General features: G+C 34.2%; 1 protein-coding gene across 4 annotated transcripts in view; it reads right to left on the reverse strand.

Moving 5' to 3' along the window:
* MRE11 (MRE11 double strand break repair nuclease) overlaps nt 1-13,233 on the reverse strand; it is a 73,569-nt gene that overhangs the window by 54,347 nt on the left and 5,989 nt on the right. For 3 of the 4 annotated variants that reach the window (XM_077867498.1, XM_077867497.1, XM_077867496.1), the window contains exons 4-7: nt 10,600-10,760; nt 5,774-5,861; nt 4,706-4,847; nt 2,039-2,153 (exon numbers count right to left, since the gene is read on the reverse strand). In XM_077867498.1, coding sequence (XP_077723624.1) covers nt 2,039-2,153; nt 4,706-4,847; nt 5,774-5,861; nt 10,600-10,760 — 506 coding nt within the window. The remainder of the gene's footprint in view (nt 1-2,038; nt 2,154-4,705; nt 4,848-5,773; nt 5,862-10,599; nt 10,761-13,233) is intronic. The other variant, XM_077867499.1, reaches the window with a different exon arrangement.

Below are 13,233 nucleotides of genomic sequence, written 5' to 3' on the forward strand. Positions count from 1 at the left end.
TGAGCAACAGCAAAAAAACAGCAAAAAACAAAAATTGACAGTACTGGATTATAACTCAAAGGATAAAATATCCTTGAGTCCATAACAACATAAATGAATAGATGAGAGAAGGGACAAATCTTCCTTACAGAAGAATTTCAATTAATAAATGCAGAATGAATGAGGGAAATAAAAAATAGTAACTGTAACACCATAGTATTCATTGCTGGAAATAAGATCCACCGAAGGAGGCTAAAATTAGCAGGCAAAATTTTAAGGTGAAACGGTACATTCATTTAGTCTCAGAGTATTTTCCCAAAATAGTAATTACAAAATGGAAAATGGGACCTTGACTCTGGAGAAATCTAGCATATACCACCTTAATCAAATGATCAATGTTTAACATCACCAGCAACTAGCCATTATCAACATCATACTACCAGCTTCCATTCCCAATGTTGCCATTCCACCTCTCATTCTGATTTAAGTTCTTGGAATCACTTAGGGTTTTTCCTTCTGACTTTTTCCTACTTTGGGAAAGTAGAAAGTGCAGCAGAACTGGGAAGACCTAAACAAGAGAAGGACAAACTCCAGTGGTGCAAAGTTATAAGGAGACTGCACTTATTAAAACCTGAGTCTGGGGAACCTTGGGTGGCGCAGCGGTTTGGCGCCTGCCTTTGGCCCAGGGCGCGATCCTGGAGACCCGGGATCGAATCCCACATCGGGCTCCCGGTGCATGGAGCCTGCTTCTCCCTCTGCCTGTGTCTCTGCCTCTCTCTCTCTCTGTGACTATAATAAATAAATAAAAAAAAAAAAAAAAAAAAAACCTGAGTCTGCTCCTCCTTTAAAACTCAGTTTGAGGGATCCCTGGGTGGCGCAGCGTTTTGGCGCCTGCCTTTGGCCCAGGGCGCGATCCTGGAGACCCGGGATCGAATCCCACGTCGGGCTCCCGGTGCATGGAGCCTGCTTCTCCCTCTGCCTGTGTCTCTGCCTCTCTCTCTCTCTGTATGACTATCATAAATAAATAAAAAATATATTTAAAAAAAAAATAAAAAATAAAACTCAGTTTGAGAGTATACATAAGGCAACAGAAGGCTGCCTTGTAAAGCCTTCTTTTCACTCAATGTTTAGTGGGTTGAAGTACCAGCGATTCTGCATTCAATAAGTATCTGTTCAATAAGTAATAAATCATATAATCAGGCCCTTTGGATTCTTCCTTGTAACTTCTTGGGTTTGTCCCTTCCACACCATTTTCATCACCATCGTTTTACACTTTAACTGTGGTTATCACATAATACATCTTGCATCAAGTCTACCTTCCTTTGAATCAATCCTGCATCCAACCAATAGACCAAACTTCTTCAAGATACCAACAAAAGACAGCTGATCTAGCTATATCTAATATATTCTAGAAAAACACCTGCACATATGCACCAGGATATTCATAACAAAAATGTTTAAAAAAAGCAAGACACTGAAAATAACACAAAATATTCACCAATACAAGAAAAAGTTTGTACGTATCAGTGAAAATTAATTATGCTTTTAAGCATCGAAATGGATGAATCTTAGTAATGTAATGAGGAACATAATAAGCTAGCTGAAAAATATACAACAGAGTTCTAGTTAAACCAAAACTAAATAAAATACTCATGATGGATACGTACATGATTAAACAATAAAGAAAAACAATTTGATTATATACATATTAAAAATAGTGCTCCCCTCTGGGGTATGTGTAAAGAAATGGGGTCAAGAAAAGACACAGGTAATGTACTGGTAATGTTCTACTTCTTTGTTGAGTATTCAATTTTATGGTTATTCTTGTATCTTATGCATAGGTCATAAATATACTTTAGAGATATGAATTTATTGGAAACAATTTCAAAATGCAGTCACACAAAGCACATGTAAGTTTTGCATGGTCCTGCACTGACAACTTTCAAAGACTAAGGAACATTTATAGAAATATGGAAGCCTGAAAATAGATTGAGGAACCTCAATACTTGACTCAAAAATTCAAAAAAAAAATTTTTTTTCCCCCAAAAAATACTTTTACCTGTTCTGATGAATCACAAATAAGTTAAACCAAGAGTTCTCATCTTCTTTTGGTCTCAACATTGTTACTTTTTTATTGACAAACATTCGATAGAGCCTCTCATCAGGAATGGACCCTGAAACACACATTATTTTAAAACTGGTTTCTTACTTGGTTTAAAAATGAATGTTTTGCTTCTAACTTATGTGCTTCTCTAAGTACTTCACTTTTTTACTAGAGATCTATTTGAAATCTGGAATCATTTTTTCAAATGAATATGTTCCAGGTTCTTACATGACAGCTGCTGAGAAGATACTTGTATTAAAAAATGTTTCTCATGTCAGGCATACATACCTTTGAAATCTGGAAAATGTGGAATAAAAATTAAAATTTTCTACGTTTAAATTCTTATTAAAATTTTCAACCATATGGTTTTTCACTACCCCTTTATTTATTATACATATTTTCGATCTAATATACGTTATAAGAGATATTAAAAACGATAAGATAAAAAATAAAATACTTAAAAATATTCTTATATATTGTTTTTAAATAAAGATATTATGCTTTTTAATAATATAATGACTTTTAAGTGATTCTTCCTATACCCCAAAAGATCTTAGTCTAGTGGAGAAGGCCAACAAAAACAACTAAAACTACAAATTATACTTTTAAATAGTATAAAAGGGAAAAAGGATGCTAAGATGGCAATATCAGTGGGGGGAAAGTTACTACTTTATGCAGTCATTAGAGAAGGCCTTGGAAGAAAAAACCAACAATGCAAAAGCTAAAAACCAGAAAAAGTCTACTTTTTTAAAGAGAATTTCCAAAGTATAACCAATGGAACAGATGGTGGAATGCAGAACATATACACCAGAAACAAAAAAGTCAAGGCATACAAAGTCCAAGGCAGCAGAAGGCTGATCGACTTTCATGTTGAAGCCTTAAGAACACTGACAAAATCTGAGGGTAGACAAGTGAAAAATGTGAGGGGCAGCTTCCAGGGGGCAGGGTGTTTGTAGACTGGAAAGGAAAAAGAAAGCAGGAAAAAGAAGGATCAGTGATTCCTCACCCGCATCCCCTGCCCTAAAGTCTGTAAGAAGCCTGAGAAAAGTTCATGGGACACAGAGCCTTAGGGACCAGTCAGTTTCCCTGTAGCTCGGAGAATAGAAACAACATACAGAGAGGAAACACGGTATGAGGGAATTTGCTAACTGTAAAGAGGTTTGGAGTGAGGGTGTAGGGAAGAGGTGGAGTCCAGTTAAGAACAGAAGAGGATGAAATGAGAGTTTGGGAGAAAACAGATGACTGAGTGATGCTCCAGCAGCCACCTGGGATCTGTCTTAGTCTGAAAGTGGGAAGATCACCCATTTTCTGCAGATATGATCCCTAATGTTGCAGTGACTAAAATACCTGTTACCAACTTTGAAAAAGTATATTCCACTTCTTGCTCTATCACTTGAGAAATCAGACATAACACTTTGATCTCATTTTCCTGATCTCTAAAATATAGATAACCATGATGCTTTTCTACTTTTTAGAAATAATGAAAACTGGACAAAGACTAAATTCCCTAGAGAAGTATTTAAATAAAACCCATAATTCTTCTTTTAAAAACATATCAGAGAGACTTGAATGAAGTAAATAAAGTCTTCTAAGGTTTCTACTATACTAAAATCTTTCAAAAAATATAAAAACTAGGTTAAGGCTACAGTGTGAAATTTTTTCCTAATTTCTCTCAGGGCACTTTAAGGTTGATTTAATATGGAATATAATTTTTATAATTATACACAATAAAAATAGTAAGGCTATGAAATTTTTTTAAGGCTATGAAATTCGTAAGACAAAGTATCAAGCTGAACTTAATCAAAGGAAAACTCAACAAATAGTCGGAATGCACTCTAAAAATATTATTTGATTTTTTGTTGTTGTTGTTGTTGTTCATACAGAATCAAGCCTAGCAAATAGGTTTTCACCTATTGGATACCAGATACGTTGAAGATAGACAAGTTGATAAAGCAAATATTCCAAGCATTACAGATGACAGCTCTGGCATACCATGTCTAACAAAAATATAACATGAGCCACTAATGCAGGCCAAATTTTAAATTTTCTAGTAACTACAATAAAACAACCAAAAAGAAACAGGTAAAATTAATTTCATTTTATTTAACCAAATATATTAATAAGGTATTTTACATTTTTTTCTAAGTCTTTGAAATCTGCTGTGGTCTTATATATACAGCATATCTCAATTCCTCATTTCAAGCCACATTTCAAGTGCTCACTATGTACATGAGGCTGGTAGTTACTATACTGGACAGTGAAGCTTCAGGTATTTCAAAGACTTCCAAGATACCAAAATGCAGTTTTTCTACTCTATGATTCTAAACATTCAAGATTCTATACCAGAGTCTAAAAGAAAAAAAAAAATCAACAACAGACACTAAAGGAAATTTTTTTTAATCAAAACTGCCATTAAAGGAAGTATTAAGGGCTAATGGTCCTTATTAAATACTAAAAAATTTCAACCAAAACCTTCTATCATATTTTATAGTCACTCATCAGGAATAATTAGATTTGCTTCACTTTATCCCAAATAACAAAAAGTTAATTCCAGAATTTGATTTCAGTTGCTCGTAAGCAACTATTTATTAACATAAACAGTATAAAATAAAAAAATCTTACCTAAGCCATATAGAGCAATTTTTGTGCTTCCTTTTTGGAGTAAAACTGGACTGATGTCTATCTTCTCCACAGACATTGAACGTCCAAAGTGATTTACAAATCCAGCACAACTTAAAACATCCAGGGCGCAGAGTGCATCTGCCTATGTAAAATATTTTCAAAGAATATTAATATATATCTAAAAATAAGTAATCCCGTATCATATTATTACCTATTAAAGCATATTCCATATACTACTTACATAGATTAGGATGGTATCTTCCCAGAACAAAATTAAAACAGTGAAAGTATTTGTTACCTTTCTTCAATTACAAATGACCTACAATAATTTGGAACCACATGCTAAATTCAAAGTTAACATTTCATCAAAACTTATGGTGTCTTGACCACCAAAAATAAAAACCAAGGGTGCCTGGGTGGCTCAGCTGGTTAAGTGTCCCACTCTTAATTTCAGCTCAGGTCTCGATCTCAGAGTCATGAGTTCAAGTCCTGCACTGGGCTCCATGCTGGGCATGGAGCCTACTTAAAAAAAAGAAATAAAATAAAGGCCAGCCCTGAAATAAGTGCTTTGTAATAGTAAATAGATCTCTTAAACCATGGGGGGAAAAAACTAGATACTAGTGATTTATGGTATTAATGATCAGATAAAACAAAAAGCTATTTTAAGTGTAGAACCTCAATTATTATTTCCATATCATATAGGCAATAAGATGATCTAATTTCTATTTAAAACTGTTGATGAGAAATCATTTCCTACAGGTAAGATTTTGAGATAAGAGACACAAAAACACCAGGTAAACTATAAAGCTTTATACAAATGTTGGGTATTTATTCCTATTCCTGGTTACTTATTGTCAATCTCAGCACTAATGAAATAAAAGCATACCTCACATACCAATTACTATTCCCAGATTTTTAAAAATTATCTAAAAAGCAGTATAAAAGCTTATATGAATGATTCAAAGTCAATTTGACTTTCTGACTCAATTTGACTAAAAATTTCTGGGAAGGACAGGAATGCTTTCCATAAACTAAAGTGACAACAAACTGTAAGAACCCTATAATTACCCCTGTGGGATCATCATGATTGCCATGAATACTAAACACTGGAATCGAAATGTTGAGATTGCCATCTTGGTAGTTCACCCACGGAAACCTTAAAAAAAAATTAAAAAAATTAATGTTTCTATAAAAGACAAAAAAACTGTTTTCCCCAATACCTTCCTCTAAAAAGTTAATGCAATTATGGGCAAACTGAGTAAGTTGGCAGAAGACCACTAGTGTTGAGTGAGCTTTAAAGAAATAAAAGGACAAGGAACAATTCAAATAAATATCACACAGTACTACCCTAAAGAAAACACTGCAATATATGATATTTGTGAATTACATGAGATATATCTGACTAATGGAAAGTAAAGAGTGCTTCAGAATTTTAAAAGCCTTTGTATAAGGTTCTTTGAAGAAGAGGGAGGGAAGGAAACACATCATTTTGGAAACCAAGATTCAAAATTCCAGCTCTATCACTAACTACTTGTGCAATTTACAAGTCTCCCACCCAACCCTGCGCCTAGTCACCTAGCTTCTCTTCTCAGAGGCAAATGCCAATAGCAACTTCTAGTATATCTTTGCAATAATATCTTATACTTTCCTTAGCAAATAAAATGCATCTTTTTTCTTCTTACACAAATGGCAGCATGATATAGATTTCTGCACCCTATTTTTTCATTTAATATGTTTTAGAAATCATTCTCTATCAGTACACAAAGAACTTCCTTGTGCTTTCTTTGGCAGACAGTACTCCATTGAATGGGCTATTACAAGGTGTTTAAGTAGTTACCTATCAATGGACATTTAGACTATTTCCAGTTTTTTTACTTTACAAATAACACAAATAATGTACAATGAGTAATCTTGTACAAAATTATCCTTGTGCATATATAAGAAAATACTTAGAAGGATACGAGGTCAAAGGATAAGCATGCATTTGTAAATTTGGAAATATCATCAATCTCCCTCAAGAGAATTAGATAAATTTACACATAATACAACAGCAACTCACGAGAGACTACTTTTTCCCTTTATTCTATCAGCAAAGTAAGTTACCAAGCTTTTAAATCCATGCCTGGGGTTCTAAACCTTAGTTGCATGTTAGGATTGTCTAGGTATCTTTTAAGATATAACAATTGTCTAGGTATCTTTTAAGATACAACACTGACATATACAAGAGAGTAATTGACCCAGAAACTGTCGTAATTTTTTTTTTTTTATATTTCTAGGTGACTACAATGTCAACCTAGAATTGAGAATCATTCATCTACGCCAATCTGACAGGAGAAAAATCTCTCAGTGGTGCTTAATTTTGTATCTTTCCTATGAATTCCCTTTTGTATTTTCATATTCTTATGTTTAAATGTCACCTTTTCTGTGAACTATATCTGTACTCTTTACCTACGTTTTTATGAACTCTCAAATTTTTAAAATTGATTTGAAAGAGTTATTTGCCTACTGGGGAAATTAGACCTTACTCTAATTTGCAATGAATTGCCAAATATTCTTCCTAGTTGAACTCTGACTTTTCATTGCAGTTTTTGTCATGCAAATTTACTTTTACAAAGACAATCAATTTTACTTTTATGGCTTCTCAGTTTGTATCATAGACAGAAAAGTCTTTCCCACATCTAAGTTTTTTTTAAATGTCTGATATTTCTAGTACATTTATTGAACAATCCATATTTTTCTTGGAGATATGAGACACCACTTTCTCCAAATACTAAATTCCTACATGTGTTAAGGCTATTTCTGGAAGCTCTATAACTTTCACTTATCTGCCTATCAAGTTATTAATCATACATATCACATTTTAAATTATTGGAGCATCCTATTTTTTCAAGCTTTATCATAAAATAATTGATATAACATTGTATAACTTTAGGATGTACAATGTTATTTGGAATACACATATTGCAAAATAACCACTACAGCTTAGCTAAAACACTTGCATCATGTCACATAATTACTTTTTTTTTTTTAATAACAAGAACATTTGAAACCTACTCTCTTAGCAACTTGCAAGTATAAAATAATATTTTATCAACTATAATCACTATGTTGTACATTAGATCCTTGGAATTTACTCATTTTGTAATTGAAAAGTTTATAGTCTTTGATCACATCTCCCTTTTCCCCTCAAGCCCTGGTCCTGGTTAACCACCATCCCAGTCTGAATTCAGCTTTGTTAGATTCCATACATTAAGGATGCTACACAGGATTTTTATGTTTGATTTCACAGCATAATGCCCTTGAGGTCCATCCATGTCACAAATGGCTAAATGTCCTTCCTTCTCATAGCTGAGTAATATTTCATGTTCATATGTACATGCCACATCATCCTAACCCATCTTTATCCATTCATCCATTGATAGGCACTTAGATTGCTTCCTATCTTGGCTACTGTGAATAATGCTGCAATGGAACACAGAAATACAGATTATCTCTTCAAGATCCTGTTTGCATTTCTTTTGGATACATATCCAGAAGTAGGATTGCTTGATCACATGGTAGCTCTATTTTTAATTTTTTTGAGGATATTCTATAAGGCTTCTCATAGTGGCTTGGTCAATTCGCATTCCCACTAAGAGTGCACCAGGGTTCCCGTTTCTCCATATCCTCAGTATTCGTTCTTATCTTTTCAATGATAGCCATTCTAACATGTGTGAGGTGATGTCTCATTGTGGTTTTGATCTGCATTTCCCTGATTAGTGATTTTGAGTATCTTTTCACATACCTGTTGATCATTTGTGGATCTTTAGAAAAATGTCTATTCAGTTCCTTTGCTCATTTTTAATTGGATTGGATTTGGGGGGAGGGTGTTTTCTTTTTTTGCTATTGAGTTACGTAAGTTCTTTATACATTTTGGATGTTAACCTTTTATCAAATATGACTTTATGATATATTTTTCTCCATTCCATAGGTTCTTTTATTCTGTTGATGGTTTCCTTACTATGCAGCTTTTTATTTTCATGTAGTCCCACTTATTTTTCCTTTTGTTGTCAAATCCAAAAAAAGTCACTGCCACAAATGATGTGAAGGAACTTACTCCTCATGCTTCCTTCTAGAAGTTTTTTGGTTTCAGGCCTCACATTCAAGTCTCTATTCCATTTTGAGTTGATTTCTGTGTATGGTGTAAGATTAGGGGAACCTCATTCTTTCGTATGCGTCTGTCTGGTTTTCCCAATACCATTTATTGAAGAGATTGTTCTTCTTTCCCCATTGTATATTCTTGGCTCCTTTGTTTGCAGTTAATTGACCAAATATGCATGGGTTTATTTCTGCATTCTCTAATCTGTTATAATGACTTGTATGTCTGTTTTTATGCCAATATCACATTGCTTTGATTACTATAGCTTTGTAATACAGTTTGAAATCAGCAACGGTGATGCCTCCACTTTTATCTTTCTTTCTTAAGACTGCTTTGGATATTTGGGGTCTTTTGTGGTTCCACACAAATTTTAGGATTGTTTATTCTAGTTCTATGAAAAATACCATTAGAGTTTTGATAGAAATGCACTGAATTTGTAGATCACTTTGGGTAACATGGACAGCTTAACAATTTTAATTCTTCCAACCCATGAGCACAACGTATCTTTCCATTTTTGTGTCTTCAGTTTCTTTCACCAATGTCACAGTTTTCAGCATTTAGATCTTTTACCTCTTTGATTAAATTTATTCCTAAGTATTCTATTCTTTTTTCTTTTTTTCTTTTTCTTTTTTCTTAATTTCTCTTTCTGGTAATTCATTGTTAGCATGTAGAAATGGAATTGATTTTTGTATACTGATTTTGTATCCTACAGCTTTACTGAATTCATTTATTAGTTTTTAACAGTTTTTTTTTTTAAGATTTTATTTATTTATTCATGAGAGAGAACAGAGAGAGAGCAAGAGGCAGAGACACAGGCAGAGGGAGAAGCAGGCTCCATGCAGGGAGCCTGATGTGGGACTCGACCCCAGGTCTCCAGGATCACGCCTTAGGCCAAAGGCAGCGCTAAACTGCTGAGCCAGCCGGGCTGCCCAGTTTTTAAAAGTTTTTTTCACAAAATCTTCCAGATTTTCTATATATGATATTGTCATCTGCAAATAAAGACAACTTTACTTCTTCCTTTCCAATTAGGATACCTTTTACTTATTTTTCTTGCCTAGCTGCTCTAGGACTTCTAATACGATGCTGAATAAGAGGGGTGAGAGTGGGAATCCTTGTCTTGCTCCTGATCTTAAAAGAAAAGCTTTCAGCTTTTCACCACTGAGTATGTTAGCTGTGGGCTAACATACCATACGACTACATGCAGTGCGGTATGCCATACAGTGTTTAAGAAAAAACATGAGACTATCTTTATGACATGAGGTTCTAGGTGAATATTGTCAGTCAGTCCCCAAAGTACAACCCTTAAGGGGAAAAAATGGTATATACTACATCAAAATTAGACATTTGTCAATAAAAGTCTCCATAAAAAAAGTCAAAAGACAATCCTTTGACTGGAAAAATAAAATACATGCCTAACAAACACTTTTTTTTTCTAACAAACACTTAATACATAAATAGCCTCTGCAAATTCAATAGGAAAAGAGAAAAATCATCATTTTTAAAATGGGCAAAGAATATGAATAGAAGATACCAAAATGTACAATAAAAACTTGAGAAGATACTCAGTTCCACCATTAATTAGGAAAATACAAATTAATACAATGATATACAGAAAATTCAAAGAATTACATTTATGTTGAAAATAGCTAAAAAAAAAAAACAGCTTATAGTGAAGTTGAAATAGCTGTTAAGGTGTTTGACTTTTATAGAAAATATACATAAGGAAACATTTACTTAAGCTTTTAAATATACTTACTTACTAAAACCAAAGTTGACTGACTGATCGCTGAGAATTTCAAACTGTACAGGACGATCACCCATGCAATATTTTCTTAATAACTCGAGGCAGGTATGTAATGTTTTTCTTGAGGGCTTATTTTCATGAAAAAGATCACCACCTAACAAAATAAAATCCACCTAATCAACAGAAAATAGTGGGAAAATTAGTATGTTTTATGGGTAAAAATGTTAAACTATAGAGCAAAGAGGTAGAAAAAAAGAATCTCATAAAAGATAACATTGTGTATGGAGATTTAAAATCTTATATTTTATTTATTCAATGGGCCTGCCAGTCTAGTGATTAATCTGACTCCAATTTAGGTTCCCAGAACACCTTCAAAAAAGCCATCTTCAATTTATATCAAACCTCTGACTCATGTTAACCAAAGTGTCACTATTTCTTTTTCGTCGTCGTTATTCAAATCAAACATAAATGTGGCACCTTAACAAAACCTATGGCCAAGATACCCAATTCAATTCAGATTATTCATCCAATTCATTCAGCAATTATTTACGGCTCCTACAGGCACTGGCACCTAGGAATTAGCAATTTCCAAAACAGATGATGTCCATGCCCTCATTAAATAATGACAATGTGCAATTCCCTGTACTGCGCCCTGAGAACACAATGATGAATAAAATACAATCTCTTTAATAAATATGTTCCGAGTCCAATCGAAGAGACAAAGTGTTATGTTTCTGAACAGATGTCAGACTCAGACATGCACTAGAACAGATATGTAAACAAACCAGGAGCAGCAATGACATCACAATCAGTTCCTTTTTTTTTTTCTTTTTTAAGATTTTATTTATTTATTCATGAGAGAGAGAGAGAGAGGGAGAGGGAGAGGGAGAGAGGCAGAGACACAGGCAGAGGGAGAAGCAGGCTCCATGCAGGGAGCCTAATGTGGGACTTGATCCTGGGACTCCAGGATCACACCCTGGGCCAAAGGCAGATGATGCTAAACTGCTGAGCCACCCAGGGATCCCCTACAATCAGTTTTAATGAAGGGAATAAACTCATCTGAGGACAGGAATCCACAAGAGATACGCCAACATGGTGGCAGGAGTTACACTATGAAGAATAAATGAAACTTTAAGGAAGAGTATTCTAGAAACAAGAGAGAAGCAAAGAATTATACAAAAAAAGAGCCCAAGGCTCACGCTTTCAAGAAGTATATAATCTACCTAAAGAAACTCGATTAATTCTTAATAATATGAAAGGAACCTGGCAGTACAGATCACCTGAGCTACAGCAGTGAGGGGGAACGGAATATATCATCCCCAAAAAGTGTCACTTTGGCATGTGGACTATTTTGAGCTTAAGAAGGTTAAGACTCAGCAGACTCAGGAAAAGCTTTTTAAAAAAACAAAACAAAACAAAAAAACCCACCTTAACCACCTGAAAAGAATTTAGACAGGTGGCCTACACCAGGAAGAGAGGAATTATCAGAGATAACTTCCAGGCAGTCTAATACTCTTATAAGGCTTCTGTATATACAAAATTTGTTTTTCACCTATTAATTTGTCTTACGGTGATTTAATTATTAGACCAAAGAACCAAAGGAAAGAAGAGAAAAGTTTTCCATCCTACTGTAGTCGGAGAAACTTTATTAAAAGTGTGGCACTTAAGCTAGGTCTTCAAAAATGAACATGACTTAAGAAAGAAAATGATCACAATTAACAGCATAGAAAAAAACAAAGAAAATGAAAACAAAACAAAAAACATTTCAGGAGGGGGCAGTAGTTAAATGATATATTTTCACTTTTGCAAAATGAAGAGGTCTGGAAATTGGTTACGTAGCAATGTAAATGTGCTTAAGCTGATAAAGTGTACACTGAAAAATGGTTAAGATGGTAAATTTGTTATGTGTATTTTACCACAATATTTTTTAAAAGATTTTTATTTATTTACCCGTGAAAGACACACACACACAGAAGCAGAGACACAGGCAGAGGAAGAAGCATGCTCCATGCAGGGAGCCCAACATAGGTCTTGATCCCAGGTCTCCAGGATCACGCCCTGGGCCAAAGGCAGACGCTAAACCGCTAAACCGCTAAGCCACCCAGGGATCTCTATTTTTTTTTTTGAAAGCTAGTTTGTGACTCTAAGAACACTAAAAAGGAGGCAGACTGAGGAAATGTCCCAGATTATAAGAAACGAAAGAAACATGACAACTAAATATAATGTAATCCTAGTTTAGGACCTGGACTCTCCCAATCTGCCCCCAAACTGCTGTAATAGACATTACTGAGACAATTCGCAGCATCTTAAAATGGTGTAATAGTATTGAATCAACATTAATTTCCCAGTTTTGATAAGTGCACTGTGGTTACACACACAATGTACCCTCAAATGGTTCAGGAAAAAAGTATGTGCGTATGTATCTATAATGAGAGAGAATAAAGCAATTGTGGTAAAATGTAGGAAAATCTGAATGAAGGGTAAGGAATTCTTTATACTATTCTTGCAATATTTCTGTGAGATTGATAATGTTTCAAAGCTATAAATTTAAAAAAAGATTCCAAGGAATTAAGGAGTAGAAATAAGGCTAGCTAGCACAGACACACAAAATAAGGGACTTAAAGTCAGGAAAAAGTTAGATTTCAA

Source organism: Canis aureus, chromosome 23 (assembly GCF_053574225.1).
Source record: "Canis aureus isolate CA01 chromosome 23, VMU_Caureus_v.1.0, whole genome shotgun sequence".
Classification (NCBI taxonomy): domain Eukaryota; kingdom Metazoa; phylum Chordata; class Mammalia; order Carnivora; family Canidae; genus Canis; species Canis aureus.